This window comes from Pelophylax lessonae (genome assembly GCF_965119305.1).
Source record: "Pelophylax lessonae genome assembly, chromosome: 3".
Classification (NCBI taxonomy): Eukaryota; Metazoa; Chordata; class Amphibia; order Anura; family Ranidae; genus Pelophylax; species Pelophylax lessonae.
Window position 1 is genome coordinate 27,491,381 of NC_138770.1, and position 27,586 is coordinate 27,518,966.

The window sequence follows — 27,586 nt, forward strand, 5'->3', positions numbered from 1 at the left end:
CCTTCCTACCAGGCCGGAGACTGTGTATGGTTGTCCACCCGCAACCTCAACCTTCGGGTGCCCACTCCCAAGCTGGCGCCTCGCTTTGTTGGTCCCTTCCGAGTGCTTCGCAGGGTAAACCCGGTAGCCTATGCCCTTGCGCTTCCTCCTGGCATGCGGATCTCCAACGTGTTTCATGTCTCCCTGTTGAAGCCACTGGTGTGTAATCGTTTCACTTCCTCGGTTCCTCGGCCTCGTCCGGTCCGAGTGGGCAATCGTGAGGAGTATGAGGTGAGCAATATCCTGGACTCACGCCTGGTCCGCGGTCGGGTGCAGTTTTTGGTTCATTGGCGTGGTTATGGTCCAGAGGAGCGTTCCTGGGTTCCCTCCGCAGATGTCCATGCTCCTGCCTTGCTCCGAGCCTTCCACGCATGCTTCCCTCAGAAACCGTTCTTTACTCCGCGGAGGAGGGGCCCTTGAGGGGGAGGTACTGTCATGGTCTTACCTTCTTGCTGTTCTCCTTCGTTTGACATGTGCTGGCGGCCATCTTGGTTTCTGGGTTTCTTGTAGCCTCCCACCCTGCGGCTCCTCCTTCCCACTGGGAGGAGCTGGATGCCTAGCTCATATATATAGGAGGTCTGTGGCTTCAGTTCCCTGCTTGGTCCTCCTGTGTTCACATGCTTCTAAGACTGCTGCTGCTCCTGGTTCCTGTTCCTGGCTTCGTCTGACTACCCTGCTGGTTCCTGATCCTGGCTTCGTCTGACTACCCTGCTGGTTCCTGATCCTGGCTTCGTCTGACTACCCTGCTGGTTCCTGACCCCTGGCTTCGCAAAAGACTCTGCATCAGTTTCGCCATCCGTTTGGACTTTTGCTTTACAGCTTGTTTTTCAATAAAGCTTTCTTATTTTCACTTATCTGTTGTTGTACGTCTGGTTCATGGTTCCGTGACACCCTATTACTAAAGACAGGTTCCCTCCTTGGGACCTGAACAGGGTCTTAGAGGCATTAACTAAGGATCCCTTTGAACCTATAGAGGAAATCTCATTTAAATTTTTGTCTTTAAAAGTAGCTTTCCTGTTAGCCATCACTACAGCAAGAAGAATCGGTGATCTACAGGCTCTTTCTATTAAAGAACCTTTTATGGTGGTCTTCCCAGATAGGATTGTTCTAAAGCCAGATCCTCTGTATTTACCCAAGGTAGCATCCTCGTTCCATAGAACTCAGGAGATAAGTCTGCCTTCTTTTTGTGACAAACCAAAAAATAAGAAAGAATGGGAATTCCACTGTATTGATGTGAGAAGAGCTCTTCTCACTTATTTAGAGAGAACAAAAAACCTTCAGGAGATCAAACCACCTCCTAGTCCTTCATTCTGGGCCTAGGAAGGGATTACAGGCTTCTAAGCATTCACTGGCCAGGTGGATTAGACAAGCAATTACCACCTCTTATGAGACATTAGGACTTCCTGCTCCAACTAAGGTAAAAGCGCACTCAACAAGAGCCATTGTCACATCCTGGGCCGAGAAGGCCGGAGCTTCATGGGAACAAATTCCCACCTGGTCTAGTGATGACACCTTCCTGAAGCATTACCGTATTGAAATACTGTCTCAACAAGACCTAGCCTTTGGCCCGAAAAGTCTTGCAGGCAGTGTTCCCACCCTAAGGTAGGCAAAAAGGATCTCTATTATCCTCTCACTGTTGGGCCGTCCTGGAAAGGTGAGGAGAGAAAACTTACCGTTAGTTCACCGGTAACGGTCTTTTCTTCCGAGCCTTTCCAGGATGGCCCGCCTACCCGCCCTTGTTAAAAGGGTGAATAATAATATGGATAAATGTAGGTGATAAATACCTATAAAAATTATTACAACACTTCCCTCGAAAAAATTGGTTGTGGAAAATACTCTATTACAACTGAGGACTATAGGGAAAGGTGGGGCCTTTTAACTAATCTTAATTGACTGTGTTTCCGGTAGGGAGGAGCCTCTCATCTCTCACTGTTGGGCCGTCCTGGAAAGGCTCGGAAGGAAAGACCATTACCGGTGAACTAACGGTAAGTTTTTATTTCTCTATTCTATCAGGGAGGGGGTGGAAGCAATGTGATGGTCATATGATCACACAGGACCCCCACACTACGCAGGTAAAAGCTTGTTGCAGGCATTCTAATTTTATTATATACAACACAGGACCAACAGACCCACTTTGCAAGTGAGGATGCCAAGGGTCCTCCTACTTTCCAAGACCTTAAAAAAAAAAAGATCCAGATGGAGGGACATCGGAGGGTGAAGCTGTGAGGTCAGTGTGATGTCATAAGACATATAGACATTGGATAGAGGGACATTTGGATGGGGAGATTTGAGGGGTCTTCTATATGAGGTTCCCATGAAAACCAAATCATTGTTCTTGGGCGCGTCCTACCTCTCCTAAACTGAAGTGTGAACTTTGACCTTTACCATACAGAAACCTGTAAGGAATCTGTGAAAGTAAGCTCCATGTGAGCAGGTGACGTGCAGAGGAGCGGAGTGTAAATAGCAGACAATTTTCTCCAGAGCTCCTAATGGTGGGATGGATTTTGCTGCATGCTGGTGCCAAGTTTCCACCCCCCCAGGATCACTGCAGGTGTGGAGAAAAGCTGTGTAAGAGGATATGGAGGAGAGATGAGGAGGAGATCCAGGAATCAGGATAAAGGTCAGGGCAAGCAGCAGACGAGCGCATCCAAGAGATGAAGACAGGGTCACTACACAGAAAATCAATCCAAGTGTAGCACTGCCCCCTTGAAGACTACTGGATTATTCACCTTGAGATTCCCTTGGGTTAGGGTTAGCAACTGCAGCATGCACATTTCTTTACTCCTTGGCTCAGTCAATAAACAGTCTAGGGGTTGTAGTTGTTATGGGGTTTTTATTTGATTTAGGGATGGGAGAAGGGAAGAGTGGGATACTCCAAATTGAACTATTCACAATGGATGAGGACTCCTTTCTGAAGATGCAGCCAGGCTCTAGATCCACCTTGCCACTAGAATAATCAGGATTACATTTCTGTAAGATCACTTGTAAGGAAGACTATCTTCGGAATACCCGCCTACTATCCCCTTTCACTCCACCGACCCCTCTCAGGTCAGGCCCCTGGACACAGTCTCCTTTACTCACGATACTGTTTTTCGAGGGTCTCCAGTATCTCAACCCCTTCCAGTCAGCTCTTCTGGACCTCTGAGTTCAGCTCCTTTCCTACGGGTCCCCAGGCTGACTGCCTGTGACCACGTGCCACCAATGCAGAGGAGGAGGCAGCCGCCACCTCCCTCCGGGACTCTGCTCACTAGCCAAAGACCCTGCAGCACATGTGCCCCTGGCTTTTATACCACACCCCACAATGCCTCGAGACCCCTAGTCTGTGCCAATCACTGAAGCTGTATCAAAGCCTGTCTACCCATAGGTCATTTCCTCCCACTGTCCAATGTGCCTCCCCATTGGACCAGCGCAGAACACTCCCCAGACCAGATGAATCACACACTGAGCACCATGAGCAGACCTAACTCACAGATCCTGCTCTCTGTTAAGCAGAAAACTATAGACAGTATATTTCCCTGCTGCTCCTCTGATAGGCAGACGGAGCCAAAAACTATACTCTCTCACAAGCACCTACCTAGGAGGGTACTACATAAGGAAACAACAGGCAGGACGAGGAATAGCAAGAAGGAGCTCAGAGATAAATGAGAATATCGCTCAGCCAATGGGAGATTATCTCAGCATGACTTACATAATGAAGGAGATGAGTGGGAGGGGAGGTGACCATAGATACATGGAAATTCAGCTGGTTCAGCAGGGATCGGTCACATTTCCATCCATGTGTGGTCACTGCCGGATAAAAGTCACTCCATCAGTGACTGCAGCCAATAGCTTCATCACTGATCTGTGTATTCTTAGAACGGAGGAGCGCCCCCCATTGTCAGAATACAATAGTGCAGCGGGGAGGACTCTCCCATCCCCCTCCAATGTGTGGATGGGGGAATTGCTTCAGTTTTTTTTCTCTCAGCTCGCTGGCTGAACGATAAAAGTGAACCATGTGTGGTCAGCTTTGGAAGGAAGATATATTATTCATCAACTGATCCCCCTGAAGGGGTTAATCTACGTATTACCTCCTCTGCCGCCAGATACAGCAACGTGTCCTCTACCAAAGGGGAACATCCAGTCTGCATCTGACATCATTTCCTGTCTGTACCTGACATCACTTCCTGTCTGTATTCCATAGAGACTTCCTGTCTAGGTAGAAGTGAGATCGCCACCTTGTGGAGCTCAGAGGAACTGCAGCCCTGAGAAATGTCTTGTAGTGTGAACACGGCCTTGTGCTGTGTGTGTATTAGGCTTGTGACGATATCAGATTTTCATGCTGCGATTAATTGATTAAGGTTTTGCCACGGTATACGGTATTATCACGGTATTCAATTATTACATTTAAATTATTAAATTTCCACCTCACTTCAATTTCATTGCTGAATTTAGGAGCTTTGGTTCACTTATGCACATTATTATATAGTCACTCAGTACAGACTCTGTGAACCAGGCCTAAAATAAGCCATCAAGCAGTGTCTGGCCTAACTGGTGATGACTGGTCCTGGCACTCAGCTCCGATCCGATGGCCTGGTCATTAAGGGGGAAAATCCTTGTGGTCAAGAAGTGGTTAAACCTGAAGGAGGACCGGTGTTATTTATAAATTACTTTACTATTGCTTTAGGCCTGGTTCACATGTATGCGGGTTGGCGGTTCACATGTATGCGGGTTGGCGGTTCACATGTATGCGGGTTGGTGGTTCACATGTATGCGGGTTGGCGGCCCACATTTGCACAGGCATAGCAGCCCATTGATTTGAACGGGCTGCTATGCCCTCATTTTCCGCAGAAAAAAGGTGCATGCAGCATTTTTTTTAAATTCAGTGGCCTTGAAATCCATCCTGCTTTTGCACCATGTGACTAACCTGCAGTTCCTGCTCTGGCAAGCTTTCTGCATTTTTTATATACGTGGGCACGGCATTTAAAAACAGTTTGCGTGTGCAGCAACGGCAGGTAAGTCGCATGGTGCAAAAGAAGGATGGATTTCATGGCCACTGCATTTTTTTTAAATTCTGCATGCACCTTTTTTCAGCCGAAAACGCAGGCATAGCAGCTCAAGCCCATTCAAATCAATGGGCTGCTATGCCTGTGCAAATGTGGGCCCCCAACCCGCATACATGTGAACCAGGCCTAAAGCAATAGTAAAGTCATTAAGAGATAAAAACACCGGTCCTCCTGCAGGTTTAACCACTTCTGGACCGCAAGGATTTGCCCCTTTAAAGACCAGGCCATCGGATCGGATCAGAGTGCCAGGACCAGTCATCACCAGGTAGGCCAGACACTGCTTGATGGCTATATAATAATATAATAATGTAATGTGGGCTGCTATGCCTGTGTGTAATATATATATATATATATATATATATATATATAGATAGATAGATATGCTGCTATGCCCATGTATGTATGTATGTATGTCTCTATCTATCTATCTATCTATCTATATATATATATATATAATATCTATCTAATTCTATCTGCAGAAACTTGCTTGTATTAGCAGTGTCTGTGTCTGAGCCCTGGAAGAAGCATGTGGGTTTGTACTGAGTGGGAGCCATCTGATTGGTTACAGGGAGGAGCCAAGTCTCTCACTCTAGGATCATATTACCAGAGCTGTTTTCTATTGAGTGAGTGAATGAGTCATCCAAATGTATCAATTCACAAGTCAGACCCAGGAGCAGAGAAACTCGGTATTTTAAAAATGCCACAATAACAATACCGTGGCTATGCAATACCGCGATATATCGAATTACCGAAAACCGGCATATGTCTAGTGTGTAGGTACTGTATATCCTTATAGATGGGTCATCTCCACTCCCACCAAGGGAGATAGAAATATATTACTTCTCGGGGGGAGACATTTTGGCAACTTTGATTTTGCAGTAAAATTGATTGCAGATTTAGTCATGTAGAACATCTGTTATATGGATACAAAGAACCCCGGCTGAGAGTAAAGGGTGGAAATGGCTCCTGATCCCCAGATTTGGGCAATTATGTCACCAATATAAATGGAAAAAACCCGCGCTATGTGTAACAACTCAAATACCTACAAAAATAACTTCTACCGGACTGCTGCTGTAACAAAGGTAAGAATTCCCTTTATCAACTAGAAGAGCATTATGTGTCACAGCGCTGTCCTATTGTGTGTGCACATAAATTATCACAAATACACTAAAATATGTGGATACATTCATATATAAAGTGCTAGGGACTCAAAATAATATTCTCTGCAGATCTACTGCTTCCACTTTACACCTACTTCATTTATCTTATGGTGTTTATCAATAATCTATGCAAACTGATCCATGTGCAAATTCATATACAACATAAAGTGCTTTATGCTCACGATGCTGTTCCCTGCTTCCACTTTGCACCTACTTCATTATCTTATAATATTTGCTGCTCTATTAATAACGCTAAAACCTGTGCAAATTTATATAATCATACAATATTGTGTACTCAATATAGTGTTACATAGTTACATAGATGGTGATTAGTGATGAGCTGAACACCCCCGGTTCAGTTTGCACCAGAACACCGCGAACAGAGGAAAAGTTTGTTCGAATAAACAAACCCCATTGAAGTCTATGGGACTCGAACCTCGAAAATCAAACGGCCTCATTTTGAAAGCCTAAATGCAAGTTATTGCCCCCAAAAAAGTGTATGGGGGTCCGGGTACTGACATGGGGAACATGTAGCAATGAAAAAAAGTTTTTAAAAACAATTGTTTTTAAAGGAGCAGTGATTTACTGATTTTTAATGAGGCTTAAAGTGAAACTATAAAAATGAAAAATTCCTTCAAATATCGTGCCTGGGGGGTCCCCTGAATGTGCCTGTAAAGTAGCGCTACCTTCTGGTGCAGCTTATTCCCTAATGTTCCACAAAGGTTAATCACAATGTTGCTCTATTTCTGTTGTTCTTTTTGCATTCTTTTTCTCTTTTTTTTGTTATTGTTGTTTTTTCTCTGCTCTCCCCCCCCCCCCCCCCGGCAGTCTTGCTGGAGTGACCTGGAGAGCCTACCGGGGGCCTGCCTCACTGGGGAATCTCAGAAAGCATAGGTACACTAAACGGCAATGCAGGACTTCTGATACCGTGATGCCTGACGTTTCCCCAGTGGATCTATGCCCTGGCGAGGGAGCTAACCACTCAGCCACTCCAATAACGCCGTGATGGGAACAGGATGTTTATCAGGAAAAAAGTGAAGTTGAGTACTTCAATGGTATGTTTTTTTATGTTTATTATTGTTTTTCTATTTTTTTGTCCTGTTTCAGGGAATACCTTTCCACACTTATCCTCCCAGAAGGCATGCTCCACCAGCACTCAGGGCACTCAAGCATCTTACCTTCGGTCCATACCCATTGCCCGCACTTTTACACTACTAGTATTCACCCATTTCATATCCTCTCCATATAAACCTCCTTGATATCAAATTAGTATCTTGGAACGTCAAGGGATTGCGGTCCCCCCACAAACGGATGGCCATACTGCGCCATTTGAAACGCCTTAAAATGGATGTAGCACTTTTACAGGAAACGCACCTGCCATAAAGACCTTTACCGTATGCGCAAATTATGGGTGGGGCAGGTCCATGGCTCAGCCTCGACCAAAAACAAGGCAGTTATTATTATTATTATACAGGATTTATATAGCGCCAACAGTTTGCGGGAAGACAATACAGTTACAATACAGTTCAGAACAGGAGGGAATAGAGGGCCCTGCTCGTTAGAGCTTACAATCTAGAAGGGAGGGTAAAGTGAAACAAAAAGGCAATAACCGTGGGGGATGGGTTGATGGAGAAAATGGAGGTACATTTATTAGGGGCTGGTAGGATAGGCTTCTTTGAAAAGGAGGGTTTTCAGAGATCGCCTAAAAGCTAAAAGGGTGGGAGATAATCGCACAGATAGGGGTAAGGAGAGGTTCTGGAAAAGTCCTGGAGGCGAGCATGGGAGGAGGTTACGAGGGGGCTAGAGAGCAGGAGGTTTTGAGAGGAACAAAGAGAGCGATTAGGTTGGTATTTTGAGACGAGGCTGGTGATGTAGCTGGGGGGCTAGGCTGTGGATTGCTTTGTAAGATGTTGTAAGTATTTTGAATTTAATTTGTTGGGTGAGCGGAAGCCAGTGGAGGGCTTGACAGAGAGGAGCAGCGGACACTGAGCGATTGGTAAGGTGGAAGAGTCTGGCGGCAGCATTCATGATGGATTGAAGGGGGGATAGCCTGTTTAGAGGTATGCCAATGAGAAGGGAGTTGCAGTAGTCGAGGCGCGAGATGACCAGGGAGTGAACTAAGAGCTTTTTTGTGTCTTGTCCTTATTCTTATACACAAAGCCTTCCCCTGTGAGATTGTATCCGTTGATCATGCTGATGACGGCAGACTACTCATTTTAACACTAAAAATTCACAATACCACCATGGTTATCGCGACTGTATACGCCCCCAACTCCCCCACAAAATCGTACTTTCAGACACTGACTTCCAAACTAGCCCCATTTGCGCATCTTCCCCTCTTGGTAGGGGGAGACTTCAATACCGTTATGTACCCTGCGGAGGACAAATCAAGAGCCACACAGTCTCTCACCCCTCCTGATAATCATTCCTTCCTCTCAGACTTCGCCCACTTCCTGACCCCGACCGACACCTGGAGGCAGACTCACCCGTTAGGTAGAGACTTTACTTTCTTCTCCCCTCCTCACAACAGCCTGTCCAGAATCAATTATATATTTTGCAATCACACCTTCCTGAAATTTACGATCAACCCGGCTATAGGAGACATAGCGATCTCTGACCACGCTCCCATCTCATTGACTTTCTCAGACCAATCCCTGTCTACGTCGCAGAAACTCTGGCGCTTCCCCTCATACTTAGCTGGAAATGTGGACCTTTTAAATGTACTGACAGATACATGGGGGAATTTCTTTCTGTTTTCCATTGCATTTTTATTGGAAGATTTACAAAATGCAACAGTACAAACAGAACAGATATGGAACGAAAAGTAACGGTTACAAAAGTGAGGTTACAGAGCAACATATCATGTGGCAACATTACAGCAGGAACACAGTATTTCGGACAGGGCTCCACGCATGGTAGCCGCACCAAAGATGGAGTTGAGGGGGGGGGGGCGGATAGAGGGGGGAGGGAAAGTGGGGGGGGGGTGGGAGGGGGGACCAGGTGGAAAAAGATGAAAGGAAGGGGGGAGGAGAGAAGAAGTAGAAGAAGAAGAAGGGAGGAGTGGAGAGTAGGAAGGAGGGGTGGGGGAGGGGAGGAGGAGGGGGGGGACAACACTTCATCCATGTCTTTGGTGATCTCTGATCTCCTTATGAAGTGTTTTTTACATGATGAAGATCAGCCATGGAGTATATCTGAGGTGTGAGGCTTCTTCCCCACATAAAAGCTGTGATGTCTAGCAACATTCATATAGAAAACATTCCCAGCACTGAAGGCACTAATACACCTCAAGGGTTGTGTGGGACCCTGATATCCAGGAAGACAGGACTTCAGTGAGGAACTATTCCCTCACTCAGGACAGGAATACGGCTTCTCCCCCGTGTGAGATCTCTGATGTCTGTAAAGATTAGGCTTCAGTGAAAAACATTTCCCACACTCAGCACAGGAATATGGCTTCTCCCCCGTGTGAGATCTCTGATGTATGTTAAGATTGGACTTCACTGAAAAACATTTCCCACACTCAGAACAAGAATATGGCTTCTCCCCTGTGTGAGATCTCTGATGTGTGTAAAGACTGGCCTTCTGTGAAAAACATTTCCCACACTCAGGACAGGAATACATCTTCTTCCCCGTGTGCAATTTCTGATGTTTGTAAAAACTGGACTTGTCTGAAAAACATTTCCCGCACTCAGGACAGGAATACGGCTTTTCCCCCGTGTGTAATCTCTGATGTGTGAATAGATGGGACTTCCGTGCAAAACATTTCCCACACTCAGTACAGGAAAACCTCTTATTTGTTGGAAGGACGGCACTGTCCCTCACAGTCTGAGGTTCCTCAGGATAAGAGGAATACAATGGTCCGGCACCATCCCTCACAGTCGGAGGTTCCTCAGGATAAGAGGAATACAATGGTCCAGCACTGTCCCTCACAGTCTGAGGTTCCTCAGGATAAGAGGAATACGATGGTCCATCTACACTGTGTGGTGCCGGATGGACATTTGAGGTAGCCGGGTTTTCTCCTGGACTATACTGTGTGATGTCCTCATCTTCTACTTTACAGTCTGGAGACAAAGTGAGACAATCCTCTGAGGTTTTCCTCATCTCCCGTCCATCTACTAAAAATAGAAATACAAAGATTATTACTAGACACAAGCAGATTGGTTCCCCTAAACCAGGACTCCACCCACATCAGGCAGCTTTGTCTCTGAGGATCTTACAATTCCCCCTTCAAGGTAACTAGTAAATGGTTCCTCTGATCTCCTACCAGTTCATTTCTTTATTCATGGACCTTAGTCAGAGAGTGAGGAAACAACGAGAACTGTCTTTTATAGGAGTGACAGTGATGAGGGGATTATAGGACGAGTGTCCCCACCCCCTCTATCACTCATTGCCATCTTCCCAACACAAGAAGTCCTGCACTTCCTTATTTAGTCCATGATTTAGTCATGAATAACAGCGGGGCTGAGCCCCACCAGAGGTCAGAGAGTGAGGATGGGGGGAGAACCAAGATGAAGCCTGGACTGATCCTGAAGACCACCATCATTGGGTTATTGTATGTACAGCAAGGGTCAGGACTATGTAATATACAAAACAAAGTATATAGAGTAGAGGTCAGGACTATGTAATGTACAACATAGAGTATATAGTGCGAGGGTCAGCACTATGTAATGTACAACTTTTTAGCGTATAACAGAGTATATATAGGGGTCAGGGGTATGTAATGTACAACAAAAAATATACAGTGCAGTGGTCAGGAATATGTAACATCATATCTGAGGACACTGGGCGGGGACTTTATGTTTTACATAAGTTTTATGAACAATTGTAAGAGTTAACTTTTGAGTGCACTTTATGTTTGCATAATTCATGATTTTTTTTAATGATTTGTATTGATGTAAACACAGCAGAAATATATTTTGTATATATTTAGTATATTTAGTCACAGACTGGTTTTCACGTAGCTTTAGAGTTTTGGTTTTACAGAATATGTAGTGCAGGGGTCAGGAGTATGTAATGTACAGCATTCAGTATATAGTAAAGGGGTCAGGAGTATGTAATGTACAACATAGAGTATATAGTGCAGGGGTCAGGAGTATGTAATGTACAATATAGAGTATATAGTGCAGGGATCAGGAGTATGTAATATACAACATAGAGTATATAGTGCAGGGGTCAGGACTCATAATATTGGTATTCAGTAATCAGTGGAAGCTTATATGTTACTTGAGACAAGTTGCAGAGGTCCCACACCGCTGCCTCCCATCTCCTGAGACTGCACTCAGTGAAGTGGTTCTGTGACTATACAGACATATCCCTCCACCCGGCACAGCCAGCAAATATCAGAGCAAGCAAATCTGGGAAAATTGCGGTCAGAAATCTTGATAGACCTGGGCACTCTGGACCAATCAGGTGGAGGGATGTATTTAGTGTTAATGACCCACCTGTGCTGATCTCTGTAGGAGTGTCCTCCTCTATAAATGTCCCCGTTATTCCATCCTCCTCCATAGACTGCTGCTCATCCCTCACATACCTCTCTTCTTCTTCTGCTTTAACCTCAACTTTTATATCTATCAGATCTTCACCCTAAAGAAAATGAGAGAAAAATCATCTATAAAATATAAACTCACATAAAATAATCCTCACATCATCTCCACAAGTCAATGTTCTAGATACTCCATCGCACCAACCTTGTAACAGTGAGGGATGGTGTGACCTTCCTGTGTGGAATCCCGGGAATACAGAGGACGGGGACATCTCTCTGGTGGGTTCCTGGTATTAGGTGGCTCCATCATATCCTTGTGTCCTTCTGAAAACTCCTCCATCACTCCATACTCCTCATCCTCCTCTTTATACTCTTCTTTAACATTAATATTATCATCTCCGAGGTTTCCACTCTGAATATATAATAAAACATTCATTGTAACAAACATGCTGTATATAAATTATAACTACTAATAATTGTCAATCATCTACCTGAGTACACTGCCGGGGTATAAGATTAATACTTCTAAAGGGCCATACACACTAAGATTTTCTGAAGACTTTTTCCTTTAGATTTACCAAAACCATATAATATGAGGTCAAACCTAAACACTTTCAATTTGTATGCAATCTGGCAGGCCCTTGCACTACATAGAAAAAGGTAAATCTGAAGGAAATCTAACCACAAAAGTTGTATAGTGTGTATCCAGCTTAAGATCGAGGATCTTTCTATCAACATTCCTCCCACAACTCTGGGCACCTTACAATCCGCTTACTCGTATCACTAGTGTACCTGTTCCCTCAAATCCCTCGTTATTCATGTGACACCTTCTCCTCATTATACTAAGCTAACCTTCCTTCTTTATTTCAAGACATTTATCCCTGAAACAATGGGATGCTTACTGTATAATATCTCCTGGCTAGGCACGGTAAATGTCCTCACAATGTGGTTCTTCCCCAAACTGCTGTACCTATTGGAGACTCTCCCGGTCCAAGTCCCTCTTTCTCGGCTGAAATTGCTGCAAAGTATCTTTGTTACATTTATATGGCACCATAAGTCCCATCGCATAGCACAATCCACTTTGCTTTGGCTGAGATCTAGGGGCGGTCTGGGAGCACCGACCTGTTAACCACTTCCCATCCGGGCCAATCCTGGCATTTCTCTCCTACATGTAAAAATCATCATTTCATTGCTAAAAAATGACTCAGAACCCCCAAACATTAAAAAAAAAAAAAAAATGTTTTTTTCAGCAAAGACCCTAGAGAATAAAATGGCGGTCGCAGCAATTTTTCAAACACAATTGTTTGGGAAAAAATACACTTTAAAGAATTTTAATGCAAAAAAAAAAAACCCACCATAGATACTGTAACCCAATTTTTGTACAATAAATAAGATGATGTTATGCCGAGTAATTAGATATCAAACACATGTGTCATGCTTTAGAATTGCACCCATTCTCCATAGGCGACGCTTTCCAAATGTTTACAGGTTACCTGTTTAGAGTTACAGAGGAGGTCTAGTGATAGAATTATTGCTCTTCCTCTAACGTTCACAGCGATGTCTCACATGTGTGGTCCGAACATCGTATATATATGCAGGCGCAACCTATGTATGCGTTTGAGCACGAGGGGACAGAAGTGCTTTAAAAACTTTTTCATTATTATTATTTATTATTTTTTTTATTATTTGTACACCATCTCTATTTTTTTTTTATCACTTTTATTCCTATTACAAGAAATGTACACATCCCTTGTCATAGGAATAAGGCGTGACAGGTCCTCTTTATGGAGAAATCTGGGGTCACATAGATATCTCTTCTACCCTGGAAAGCATGAGATAAAAAAAACATTGATCTCTGCTTTCCAGGATGAAAAACTGGCAGTGTTTACATCTGCCAGCACCGAAAGTGATGTCATAATGTTGCTTTCGGCCTCCCAGGAGCATAGAGATGGCCGGGGACCATCCATTCTATGGTCAGCTCTATGGCACTGGAGGGCAGCAGGAGAGGGGGAGGACATCCCCCCCCGCAGCCTGTAAATCAAGCGACTCATGACCAGCTAGGGCTTCTACAAGATAGGGAATTGCTGGCTGAAAAGAAAGATATCTGGATGATGCCTGCAGCTGCACCCATCATCCAGATATCACCACTTCAAGTCCAGGACGTCATATGAAGGCCTTCCGATGGGAAGTGGTTAAATTAATATTATGCCTCCCACCTCCAGACTTTTATGTCCTGGTCTGTCCATCACCCACCCAGTCGCTGGTCTGAAATATAATTTGGGCTTATCTACCCCACTCACCCATGCCCTTTATTATGGTCAGCTGACTCCACCATGTCCTCTCCACTGAAACAATCCTCCTCCCCTATGCTATTTATGTTGTCCACATGGAAAAAATGTTGCACACGGTATTTTCTTTCTTCCCCATGTTCTCTCCTGCTTAACCTCTTATATAATCCTTCAATCCCAGATTCCCTGTCCTATGGAAGGATCCTGCCCTGGGCCGAAGCCAATAGATTTCAGTTGGGTCATTTTAAACAAACATGTATACCGAGCGCTGAGGGCACAGATCATAGATGGATTCATGGGAAGACCAGGACAAACCTATGCAGCTGTCAAATACATGACTGAAGTATTGCAGATACTACGGCTGCTTAACCTTATACCACCAAGAAAAACAAGTCACCCCCCCTTTTCTATCTTAAAAAGGGGACGCTACTACTGTCTTGGATTTTAAAAGGCCATAGCAGCCATCTTTATTACAACCAACTTGTAAAAACAATAATTACACAAATTACCATTTTATTCAAAACACAAATCAAATACAAATGTAAATTACCATTTTAGGGTCTTGGAAGGCAAATTGACTTCCCCCCCTGGCTGTATCCCTGACCCCAATGGACCTCCAGGCCCTCAGCCGCCACTGCACCAGCTCAAGGACTATTACCATTGGGATACCTTCATGCAGCCAACTGACCTTGGCAGGGAAGGTACACCCATACCTAAGATGGGCCCTACCCCTCCACATTACCTTTTAAAATAGTCACACCCTCCAAGACCCTAAAAACCCCAGCCACAGCAAACGGGCATGACCCCTTATGGCCGTGTAGCCCTCCACACCCGCAGAGCCCTGTGAAGACCTTCCTGTAAACCTAAGGTCCACAGGTCAATGCCCACCGCATTCAAATGAACCCCATCCCCCCTTAGATAAAGGGCCGGGTCCTGCTCTAGTTCCAGATGGCGAATTGCCAACCCCCCATTGCGCACAAAGAATTTTGCCACAGCTTTATTCACTTTTATCCGGGCTTTGTTTAGGCTGACCACCGACCGAGCCAGGCGCCAAGAGGTTCGGGCAACTATGTCCGACCATACTACCACTGTCTGGGGAAAAAGCGTCCGCAATCTCAGGAAATCCAGTTTGATATCCCGGATCAATTCCCTGGAAGAACGGAGGCCTAGGTCATTACCACCCGCATGAAGCAAAAGGACGTCAGGCGGTCGTTCCAACCGCGCACAACGATGTACTTCTGGAAGAACCCGCGACCACAACATCCTCGAAACCCCTATCCACCTCACTTTCACCTCATTCCTATCAAATCCCAGTTGTCGACCCTCCGGCCTAACTACTGCCCTCCTAGCACCCCAAACAACGTAGGAATGTCCTAAGATCCAGACCAAGACCTCGGTGGTACCTGTAAAACATAAAAAAGAATACATACCAACATGCATCCCGTGTGCGCAACAACAACAACACATACACGAAGCAACACCTAGAACACATGTAACAAATACTAAGGGCGGGCCACCCCCGCCCCCCCGATCAGAAATGTGCACCGCGGTCGCCGCATCATAACAGATGCGGACGAACATACAGGCGAAAACGCCGGGACTCCCAACGACCAATCTTCCGCAATGCCTGATCATCAAGGCCCCACCGAGCTGCCTCCGTAGCAGCTCCAATGCGAAAAGAATGCGAGGAGTACTCATTCACAGGAAAACCAGCTGCCCCCACGCACTTACGGAAGACCGCAGTGAATTGAAAGCAAGAGAGCGCTGTGCCGTCGCCACGTAGCAACAGCGGGCCAGGCAGGGCGGAGCGCACCTGCAGCCAGTGCCGCACCGCTGATACTGGACAAAGATAGGACCCCGGAATCTCTCCCAGTTCCACACAAGCCCCACGTCCTAGCTGGTCTGTTTTAGACCTGCGAATCCAGACCAGCACTCTGTCGTGATGTAAACTCACATCTGACAACTGTAACCCCCATCCCCCCGCCTGGAGTTACTTACCAACTCGCCTACGCGGAGGGCTCCAAAAAACGCCAAAAAAAAAGCCGTACGGAAGAGGTCCACCTCCTGATCAGAAGAACAAACCTGCGGTAAACAATCCACCAGCCGAGCAAGCATATCGAATGAGACCGGGCGTCTGGAATCGACCGATCGCCGACCTTTCCTATAACCTCGCAAAGCTTTGCAAACTAGGAAATGTTTTGTAGCATCCGTAACCCCTGACAACTGAAAATAGAAGGCCAAAGCCGCCATCTTCCGGCTCAATGAAGAGACCGACACTTTTTGTGCAAAATTCAAACCCACGAAATAAAGAAGCAGGTACAGTCTATCTTGGTCGTCAGAAAGACCGCCAACCTCACTTACCAGTTGAGTCCATGTCGCCCATACCTGCTCGTATGCCTTCCAAGTGGCTGGACAAACCGATGATCGAACCAAATTCATTACTGCGGCAAGGCTATGTTTTGCACAGATACTCGGGACAAGGCAATCCGTGCTGCTCCGCCTCCGGTGCCAACCGCCGAAACCTGTCCCACTGGAATCGAGAAAGAGCATCAGCCACCGAATTGTCAACACCCGGTACGTGTACAGCATAAAAAAACGAATTCAGCTTTAGACATTTTAACACCAGTTGCCGAAGCAATCTAATAACCGGCGGGGAAGAGGCGGTGATGCTATTGAGTGACTGTACTACCCCCAGGTTATCGCAGTGAAAACGAACTCATTTTTTCCTGAACTCTGGACCCCACAGCTCTACAGCCAACACAATGGGAAATAATTCCAACAATACCAAGTTTCGGATGAAGTCAGAACCACACCAAGAGTCCGGCCACTCGCCCGCACTCCATCGACCCTGCAAATAGGCCGCGAAACCCCCAGAGCTTGCCGCATCGGTGTAAAGTTCAAGGTCAAAATTGGACACAGGAGCTTCCAACCATACAGACCTACCGTTGAAAGAACCCAAAAACAACTCCCAAACTCGCAAATCATCACGATCAATTTTTGGACAATCGAATATAATGATGTGGACGCCGCCAACCGCCTGCAAAACATCCGCCCCATGGGCATGATGTGGCAGGCAAAGTTCAGTTTCCCAAGCAGAGATTGCAGGACCCGCAGCTGAATTTTTCATACCGCTAAGGCTCCGGCAATGTCCCCCCGTAGGTCCAGCAATTTGTCGAGCGGAAGCCGGCACTCCATTGTCATCGTATCAATGACATTGCCCAGGAAACGCAGTTCCGTGCACGGACCTTCCGTCTTGTCAGGAGCCAATGGTACTCCAAAATATTCAAAAAGCTGCTGGACAGTAGCCAGAAGCGCCGCACACGTCACTTCACCGGGAGGACCAATAACCAGAAAGTCGTCCAAATAATGAATTATTGAAAAAAGGCCAGAAACATCCTTAACCACCCATTCTAAAAAGGAACTAAATGTCTCAAACAGAGAACAAGAAATGGCACAACCCATGGGGAGACAGCGGTCCACAAAGAATTTCCCTTGCCATACGCAACCCAAAAGATGCAAACTGTCTGCGTGAACCGGCAACAACCTGAAAGCAGCCTCAATGTCCGTCTTCGCCATCAGAGCACCCCGCCCAAAACGACGAACCCAGGCCACTGCCTTATCAAAAGAAACGTAGGAAACAGAACAGAAATCCTCCGCAATAGCATCATTAACCGAACCTCCCGGAGGATAAGAAAGGTGGTGAATGAGCCTAAACTGATTAGGTTCCTTCTTTGGAACCACACCCAAAGGGGACACAACCAAATTAGGCAATGGCAGGGACGCAAAGGGGCCAGCCATTCTGCCCAACCGAACCTCTTTCTGAAGTTTCGCAGAAACCACAGAAGAATGTAGGTTCGCAGAACTCAAATTTCCCCCAGGCGGGGGTATCACCGACAAAGTACAGGGGATGTGAAAACCCCGACAGCAAGAGTCCAGCGGCCTCCCTGTCAGGATATCTATTTAGGAACTTGACCAGTCTTTCCACTTTCACCGGCGTCCGCCCTTTTTCCAGCGTCGGGATTCTTGCCACCCCCTTGCTTGAAGCATCGTGAAGAGGGGTGAGAGCCCCCCGCAATTCGAGCATTCATGCTTAAAGCGACAGGAGGCCCCGAACTTGCAAGTGCCCTCATTGAACTGCCAACAGAGGCCCTTACGTTTTGCGGCTGGAGAGGACGAGGAGGCAGCCCCTCTGACCCCGCCCTGAAAGGGATGATTAGTAGATCTCGCCTGGGTCATAAGGCGCATCCATAGACTGATATCCTTATGGTCCCATCTCAAAGACGGGCGGACAGCCTTGCGCTGACGAAATTGCTCGTCATAGCGTAGCCAAGCAGTACCACCATAAACCCGATACGCTTCCCTGATCGAATCCAGATAGCAAAAAAGAGGGGAACACTGATCAGTTTGCTTCTCGCCAATAACACTGGCCAGAATGCTAAACGCCTGCAACCAGTTGTTAAATGAACGCGGAATTAAACGATAACGACGTTTTTCTTCTTCTTCTTTTTTGGATTCGTCCGGCTTGACCCTATCCAGATTAAATTTTTCCAAAGGTAAAAATTTCCACATACTCACCACGCCAGATCTTTTCCCGCACTTCCGTTTTCAGATGTGCACCCAACGGGCCCTCGAAGCAGACATACACCTCGCATTTAGCTGAGTCGGCCAGGCGCACTAGCTCCTTGTCCCCGTCAGTGGACCCCGAAGTCCCCGCTTTCACTGTCGTCACCTCTGGCACAGGCGTATATACCGTGGCGACGGGACTCACCTCAGCGACTGCAACTGGAACCGTAGTCCTAGGTTCAGTAGTAAGTCCAGCCGTGGCCGTACCCCCCCCTGCCGCCGCTGCCCAAGCATGGACAGGCGCACCCACGGGTGCAGCTGGTAAAGCCGGCTCACACCTGGACAATAAATCTTTAAATCCGGCCAAAAAATTATGCAGTAACGACACGCCCCCCAGCCCCCCATCCGGGACTGACGATGTACCTGGACCCCCTGCCACAGATGCCCCCCAAAACCCACATTGGACATACCAGACACAGGAGACAGGGCAGAGGGCGCAGGGACAGCAAGAATACCAGACGTCCCAGACGAATAGATAGAGGCAGTCCCACCCAAAGCAGCAGAAGGAGAATAGCCCGGCAAGGAGGAAGAAAGACACAAAGAAGAAGGAGAGTAAAAAGAGACTGACTTACCTGGCTGACCCGGTGAAGGACCCCGTTCAGCCGTTCGTCCGTGTCCCGTCTGCGGAGCCGCCTCGATGTCCAGCCGGTCATCTTCATCTGTCCCCGACAATTCTCCTTCAGAGCGCTCCCCGCTGTCAGCCAAGTGTGATCCTCGGCTGGGGCCCGGAGAGCCACCGCCGCCTCCGTGACGTCATCGCTGGGAGCTGCCACTCTGCTTGGTCCTGGGTGGCCTCCGTAGCTGGGTCGCTGCTGACTGACATCATCACCGAGCGCCTCCTCTCTACTTGCACCTTGAAGGCCTCCGTACCTCCGACGTCATCGCCGGGCGCCTCCGCCGGAGCACCGCCATCCACCGATTCTTCTTGATCCTGCCGAACGCCCCGCTGCAATGGGACAGCGGCGGGCGCCGCAAGCTGGTCCGGAACTGGTGATGGGACGCTGGGGAAGCTCCTGGTACCTCGGCTTCTTCCTCGAGAGGTCACGGCCGCACCTGGGGGGAGGCCCGCACCCGGACCCCGCACTCGACTCCCTCGCAGAACCACACTCCCACTGGAAGGACCCGGGGAGCCGGTCGCAACGTCCGGAACAGCAGGTGAGGGGGCAATGGCGCGGGAGGAGGTCGCACTCTGTTTGCCAGGGCCCCGCCGAGGTCGAGGATTCCTTCCAACGCCAGCATCACCAGTAGGGGGCTTCCCGCCAGTGGCCGAGGTCGAAGGGTCCGTAGGGGGGCTCCCTACGCGGCGGCGGACCCTAGGGGTCGTCTCAGGGCTGAGGCGCTCAGGAGGCCTTGACCTCCTAGGCCGTTGTAAAATTGGGGTAGGTGAGGCTGGTACCTGCCCCGACCCCTGAATCAAGTCATTCATCCTAGATTGCAGCCATTGTGGGCCATGGGCCATGGCTGCACTCCGAATCTGAGCAAGCATGGTATCCAAGTCCGCCATTATGCAATAGCAATGAGGGCAGAGAAGTTTTTCCTTTGCTGTCCAGGTTGCAACTGACCGGACCCTTGGGACCACCCTCAAATTATTCCCCCACTGACCCCACCTTGCCACACCCTGCCCCACCTTCCTAACGACCAATCACCTATCTAACCTGTTTACTTAAATGAATTAACCCCCACTGGGTAGCAACCTGTCCTGCAAACCCAGTCATGTCTAGCCTTCCGCCTAATGCTGTGCATCTATCTCCATGCTTCCCCCTCTTTGGATAGTGCAAGATACAGGCATACACAAACAAAAGACCACGCTAGGTGCCCCCAGTGGTCACTAGAAGGAGAATTATCTGCAGGACTGTGAAAACAACAGCCAGGTCTATGAAGGGTAAAAGTCTCACAACAGTTTATTACCCACAATGTGATGGATAAGAACCGTCAAGTTAATAAAAAAGCCAACAATACCACTGCAAAAGGTCCCTGGGCATTAATGGAAGGGTCATCCAGCACTGCGGTGAGGGCTGATAGAGGGGCGCCAATCCAAAAGCCCTGGGAAATACAATACTGCCACTCGGGGAACCAGACTGAGCACAGCAGCGCGCTCGGGTGACGTCATGGTCGGCCAGTGGGTGGGAGCAGGAAGAACCAGAGGAAGCCTCAGGGTCCCAGCATGGAATGCAAGCTTGTAAAGTTGCCGTGATGACGTGTTTTGCGTGCATGCGGTTTATCAAGTCATGGGGATAAAGACAACTGGGGTATGTGTCCCAATAGAGGGGTGGAGAGTGGGCGGAGCTATGCAGATTTGGATGCCACTTAACCCATCAATGCTTATGGCTGCCATTGAGTCAGCTGCCATCAAATACAAACTCTACATTATAATCACAAATGTACAAAATATCCTCATATCAATTAGAAAGAGAAAATAATAAAAAATAAAAAGGTGAATATTTGCTTGTGCATAGTTAATAAATTGTGCATATTCTAAGAACAAACTAATATCATGATAATAATAATAAATAATAAATAATAAAATATAATTATTAATTTTAACCACTTGCCAACCAGCCGCTGTACTTATACTGCAGCAGATTGGCTCTGTCACTAGAAACGATGTACCTGTGCGTCGTTTCGCGGGACTGCTAGTGGGGGCGTGCGCATGCACCGATTGGCTACGGGGGGAGCCAATCAGCGGGTCCGGCGGCCGCAATGTCTGTCGGGCACCTGTGATCGCTCCCCGCAGAGACAGAACAGACTGCTGTTCTGTCAGTAATGAACACAGGGATCCTCTTTTTTAGGAACACAGGTCTCCGTGATCATTCAGCAAGCCCATCCTCCACACAGTTAGAAAGCACCCCCTAGGGACACATTTAACCCTTTGATCACCCCTGGTGTTAACCCCTCCCCTGCCAGTGTCATTATTACAGTGACAGTGCATATTTCTAGCACTGATTACTGTAGTAATGTCCCTGGTCCCCCCAAAAGTGTCAAAAATGTCAGTTAGGGGTACGATCTGTCTCCAACAATGTCCTGCTAAAAATCGCTGATCACTGCCATTACTAGTAAAAAAAAAAAAAAAATGACATAAATATTTCCCCTAGTTTGTAGATGTGATAAGTTTTAACCAATTTAGACTTATTGGGATTTTTTTTTACCAGAAATATGTAGCATAATACAAATTGGCCAAAAATAATGAAAACATTTAATTTTTACATTTTTTTTATTGGGAATGTTATATAGCAGAAAGTAAAAAATATTGTTTTTTTTTCAGAATTGTCTCTCTTTTTTATTTATAGCGCCAAAAAAATAAATGGCACAGGTGATCAAATACCACCAAACTAAAGCTCTATTTGTGGGAAAAAAAGGACATCAATTTTATTTGGGTACAATTCTGCACGACCGCGCAATTGTCAGTTTAAGTAACGCAGTGACGAATCATTTTTATGTGAAAGAGAACCACTGGCTGTGTAAGAAAATACCGGGGTTATGGCAGCTATCTGCTATCTGTTACCATAACTCCGGTATTTAATGTCAAAGTAGTGACATAAATAGACGGCGGGCGGTCCTTTTCCTCTTAATATACCTGGCTGTTGTTTTCACAGTCCTGCAGATAATTCTCCTTATAGATGCATCATTTTGTAGATTTGGTTAGAAGAAAACTCAGACCCTTTGAGGAATTCCACACTAAGCTCCGTATTCCCAATAACCTCTTTACCTCTTATATTCAATGGAAGAATTTTTCTCCACCCCTCCCCCCCCTCCATCATTAGCTTTACACCGCCCAACCAAATTCAAACACATATGAATCCAAGGCCGACACCAACCACACCTCATATCCTCCATCTACAAACTATTATACCAGGTGCTCCCGGTCACTGAAAACCTTCACTTACACTATATTGCCAAAAGTATTGGGACGCCTGTCTTTACACGCACATGAACTTTAATGGCATCCCAGTCTTAGTCCGTAGGGTTCAATATTGAGTTGGCTCCGCCCTTTGCAGCTATAACAGCTTCAACTCTTCTTGGCACAATGCAGTCAGGCAAGTACCGTTCTCCTGGCAACCACCAAACCCAGACATGTCCATCAGATGGCCAAACATCTCCATGTTCTATCCAGAACTTTCAGGGTTCCTCTGAATTATTTCAGTTTCCTGCATATACTGTCCAAGTATGCTGTATGTCTATTGGCTATTACAAGCTGTAATATCTATATACCCTCTTCATGGTGTAATATCTATATACCCTCTTCATGGTGTAATATCTATATACCCTCTTCATGGTGTAATATCTATATACCCTTTTCATGGAGTAATATCTATATACCCTCTTCATGGTGTAATATCTATATATACCCTCTTCATGGTGTAATATCTATATATACCCTCTTCATGGTGTAATATCTATATATACCCTCTTCATGGTGTAATATCTATATACCCTCTTCATGGTGTAATATCTATATACCCTCTTCATTGCCTGTTTTCTGAAATACAATGGATGTAACTTCTTTATTTTTGGTAAATTCAATAAAAATAAAATTACAAAAAATAATTCCCAGCACCGCTCACCTCTCCTGTCAGCAGCTCCATCATCTTCTTGGTGACTTCTAGAATCTTCTGCATGTTGTGTCTCTCAGGTTTTAGGGAGTCACATGGAGGCACTGTGATGGTCATATGATCACCTGACTTCAGAGGAGGAAATCTCTGTATTGAGGAACCAATAGGAATATCATGTTAGAATCCCAGAATCCTCCTCGCCTCTCCGGTCAGGTCTGTGTTTTATTAATATAGATACGAGTGATGTCATGTGACCTCCCAGAATCCTCCTCACCTCTCCGGTCAGCAGGTAGATGATCTCCAGGGTGAGGTTTAGTATCCTCTCAGTCATGTGACTCCGGTCCTCCTCCATCCTCATTGGTGCCATCATTTGATCTATACAGGTCTCCTTGTAGACGGATAACTTTGGGAAATGAAAGTAAGAATTATATGGATGGTATTGGTCACACAATAATAGGATGGGGATGTGAGGGGGGGAATAGAAGGGTTGCTGTACATTTAAGGATTACTGCCCCCATGGGAACACATTTAATATTTATTATTATTATACAGGATTTTTATAGCACCAACAATGAGGGCAAACAGTGCAGTTACAATACAATTCAGTACAGGCGGAATCTGAGGACCCTGCTCCTTAGAGCTTACAATCTAGGAGGGAGGGTCAAGTGATACAAAAGGTAATTACTGTGGGGGATGAGCTCATGGAGAAAATGAAAGTACAGTTGTTAGGTGGAGGCAGGATAGGATCCTCTGAAGAGGAAGGTTTTCAGGAATCATCTAATAGCAAACAGAGTAGGAGATAGTCAGACAGATTGGGGTAGGGAGTTCCATAGGATCGGAGAGGCTCTGAAGAAGTCCTGGAAGCGAGTATTGGAGGAGGTGACGAGGGAGCTAGAGAGCAGGAGGTCTTGGGAGGAACGAAAAGAACAATGTGGTTGGTATTTTGAGATTAGGTTAGTAATATAGCTGGGGGCCGAGTTGTGGAGGGCTTTTTAAGTTATTGTTAGAATTAAAATGTTATTTGTTTGGGTGAGTGGGACCAATGGAGGGATTGGCAGAGAGGGGTAGCAGCTACAGTTTGTAAGCTAGATGAGCCTGGCGGAAGCATTCATGATGGACTGAAGGGGGAATAGCCTATGTGAGGGTAAGCCAATAAGGGGGGGGGGGGGGTTGCAGTAGTCAAGGCAAGAGATGACCAGGGAGTGGATTTCATTGGTTAGGAAGGGGTATATTTTGGAGATGTTGCCGAGGTTGAGGCGGCAAGCTTTGGAGAGTCCAGGATTACACCTAGCACCTTGGCATGGGGGGGATGGGCTGATGACTGAGCAGTTGATTATAACAGAGAAGTCAAGGGAAGCGGCACGTAGGGGAAGGAATATTATGAGCCTGATTTTGGATAGACTGAGTTTGAGGTAGTGCTGTGACATCCAGGTGGATATGTCTATTAGAAAATTAGTGATACGTGAGGAGACTGATGGAGTTATCTGAGCGGTAGAGTGATAGATTTGGGGGTCGTCAGCGTAGACATGGTATTTGAAGCCATGGGAGGCTATCAGCTGACCCAGGGAGGAGTTGTAGACTGAGAATAGGTGAGGTCTAAGAACAGAACTTTGGAGAACCAAATAGAAGGAAGAGGAGAGGAGGAAGTAGAATTTTAAGTGATGCTGAAGGTGCGGTGGGATAGGTAGGATGAGAACCAGCAAAGAGTACAGTCATGAAGACCAAAGGAGTAAAGGTTTTTAAAGGAGGAGGGGGGGGGTCCACCGTATCAAGGGCAGCAGAGAGGTCCAAATAGTGTCCATTGGTTTCAGCCATTCTCCATAAGGAGAGCAGTTTCTGTGGAGTGTTGAGGGTAAACTCTAGACTGAAGGGATCAAGAAGTTTGTTCTCAGTCAGATGTTCACTCAGTTGGTTGTAGATCAGACATTCAAAGATTTTGGAGGAAAACTGGAGTAAGGAGATGGGGCAAAGGTTGTTAAGATTGGTGGGGTCCAGTGAGGGATTTTTAAAGATGGAGGTGACTAGTGCATGTTTTAGAGAGTTGGGGAAGATGCCAGAAGAGAAGGAGAGATTTAAGATGTGGGTTAGAGAGTGTAGAATGGAGCCAGATGGTGACCAAAGCATTTGTGAGGAAGCAGGATCCAGGGGGCAGGTAGTTAGGTGGGCGTTATAAATTTTTTTAGCAACCTCATCAATAGTTGCAGGGTTGAATGAGGAAAGTAATGATTGTACCTGTGGACACGGGGTTATAAGTTGGAGAGGTATCTGTGCATTGGAGATCTTCTCACGAATGTAATCAATCTTATTTTTGAAGTGGTTGGTGATTTCCTGGGCAGTGTGTAATTTGGTGGGTGAAGGCAGTGGAGGACAAAGAAGAGAGGTGAAGGTAGAGAAGAGTTGACAGGGACTGGATGAGAAGGTGTTAATGAGAGTGATAAAATAGGTCTGCTTGGCAGTAAGGAGGCAAGAGGGAGGGTGGTATATATTATATATATATATATATATATATATATGGTGTGGGGTGGAGAAGAGAGGTGAAGGAAAGAGAGTATAAGGAGAGAGGACACAACTACCAGAAGGAGTGGTAGAGAGCGCATGTTACAGAGTGGAAGGAGAGCTGAATAGAGAGACAGGATCACCTGCAGCCTGTTTGGTGCTTTTCAGTGCAGTTTGTTATTTATGTTCACTTTGTGCAATCGCTGAAGTGCAGAACTTGAAGTGCAAATCACTTGTATAAAGAATCACTTAGAGAAAGAATCACTAAAGGAAAGAACCCCCAGCAACGTTCCCCCCAGTAACGTGCTGTCCCCATAAGGGTGCTCTAGTTTTATACTGTTAGGGGTGGGGGTGGTTGTTTGTTAATAATTAATCATGAGTTAATATAAAGGATTGGTAGCTAACAAAGCAAACCTTTCACATCTAAGCCAGACTAGCAAGACGGCAGAGTTGTAAAGATCAGATCAGCACATAACTTGGGTAAGACAATACAGAGCAAAAAAAAAACATTTATAAAGATGCAGACAGGACAACAGATGGTGAAGGTGACAACATTCTAAAATGCAGACAGACACAGGGCAAGAAAAGTCAGTTTTCAGCTATGGGCGGATGTGAAGACTGGGACATACCCGAGCAACACACAAACACAGGAAGCAATAGGTTTTCAGTTTTTTCAGTTATGGGTGGGTGGGAATCAGCTGGGACATACCTGTGGAGGGACAGAGAAGAAATCTTCAGGTGAGACATTCAGACGAGGCAGAGCTTAAAAAGCACATCACTTGTATAAAGAATCATTTAGAGAAATAATCACTAAAGGAAAGAATCCCAGCAACGTTCCGCCCCCAACAAAGATTGGATTATATAGCAGGAGGATGCTGCTGGTGGAGTAGACAGCTGTGGGGGAGGGGTCTGCTCTCTTTCCTCCAATGACAGCCCAGTGTGAGTAGGAGGAGGACAGCAGGGGGAGATGTTTGCTCTCTTGGTTAGTATTCAGGACATTGTACAGAGTGGCAGTGGGTTCCTGGGGTTCTGAATTCCAGCACCGGGCACTGCTTTAGAAACCAACAGCCACTTTTACCTTGCAGCCTGCTTGCCCCGGACTACCCCCTCAGAGGCCCCCACAGCCCCACTAACCTCTCAGAGTTATTCAGCTCTATTACTTCCCAAGAGGCCCCCAAAGTCCTTAATTCACACTTCCTCCTCAGGGATCCCAGAGTCCTTCAGATGAAGTAAACCCTCAGAGGTCCCAGGGTCCTTTATCCCCACTACCTCCTCAGAGACCCCTCAGCTCATCTACTTCCCTCAGAACCCTCAGTATTTTCCTCCCTCTGACACCAATGATGGAACATATTCTTCATGGCAGGCTGGGGAATGTTTTCTTCCTCCTGTCCAGCAATGTAAGGGGCTCCATACTCCTGACCCCTGCACTCCATCATTGTGTTGGCTGCATATTATAATGATTGCCCATTGGCTGCCTGTGTAGTGTAATAATTGCCCTTTGTAGGCCATGTATTGTCCTGATGGTCATTGTCTTGTCTATTTATTGTCAGTGATGTTTGTTTAGAGGACCAAATTGCTAGAATTTATCTCCAAAATGAGGACAATGTTTTGGCCCCATAAATGGGGAGATGCTCTAACCCCAAAGGGTTAATCTAGGTTTCCACACTATATATGTGTGTATCATCATCTGCTGGAGATAAAAGACATCACAGTGACTATGGAGGAAGAGGACGGACATGACGGGGGGGGGGGGGGGGGGTTACTGGGTGTAAATAGAAAATAAGATCTTATTACCTCCTCTTCTGCCACTTCCAGTGACGCCTTCTTGCTACGTCCGTACTAAGTAGAACTTCCTGTCTTTGTTCCAGATCACTTCCTGTCTGTACCTGACATCACTTCCTATCTGTGT

General features: G+C 46.4%; 1 protein-coding gene across 1 annotated transcript in view; it reads right to left on the reverse strand.

The window, feature by feature from the left end:
- Window positions 1-27,586, reverse strand: part of LOC309550260 (uncharacterized protein) — a gene marked incomplete at both ends in the record, with an annotated part of 1,652,360 nt that overhangs the window by 1,436,063 nt on the left and 188,711 nt on the right. The window contains one exon of the mRNA XM_082250668.1: window positions 11,926-12,132. Within this exon, the coding sequence (XP_082106794.1) occupies window positions 11,926-12,132 (207 nt within the window). The remainder of the gene's footprint in view (window positions 1-11,925; window positions 12,133-27,586) is intronic.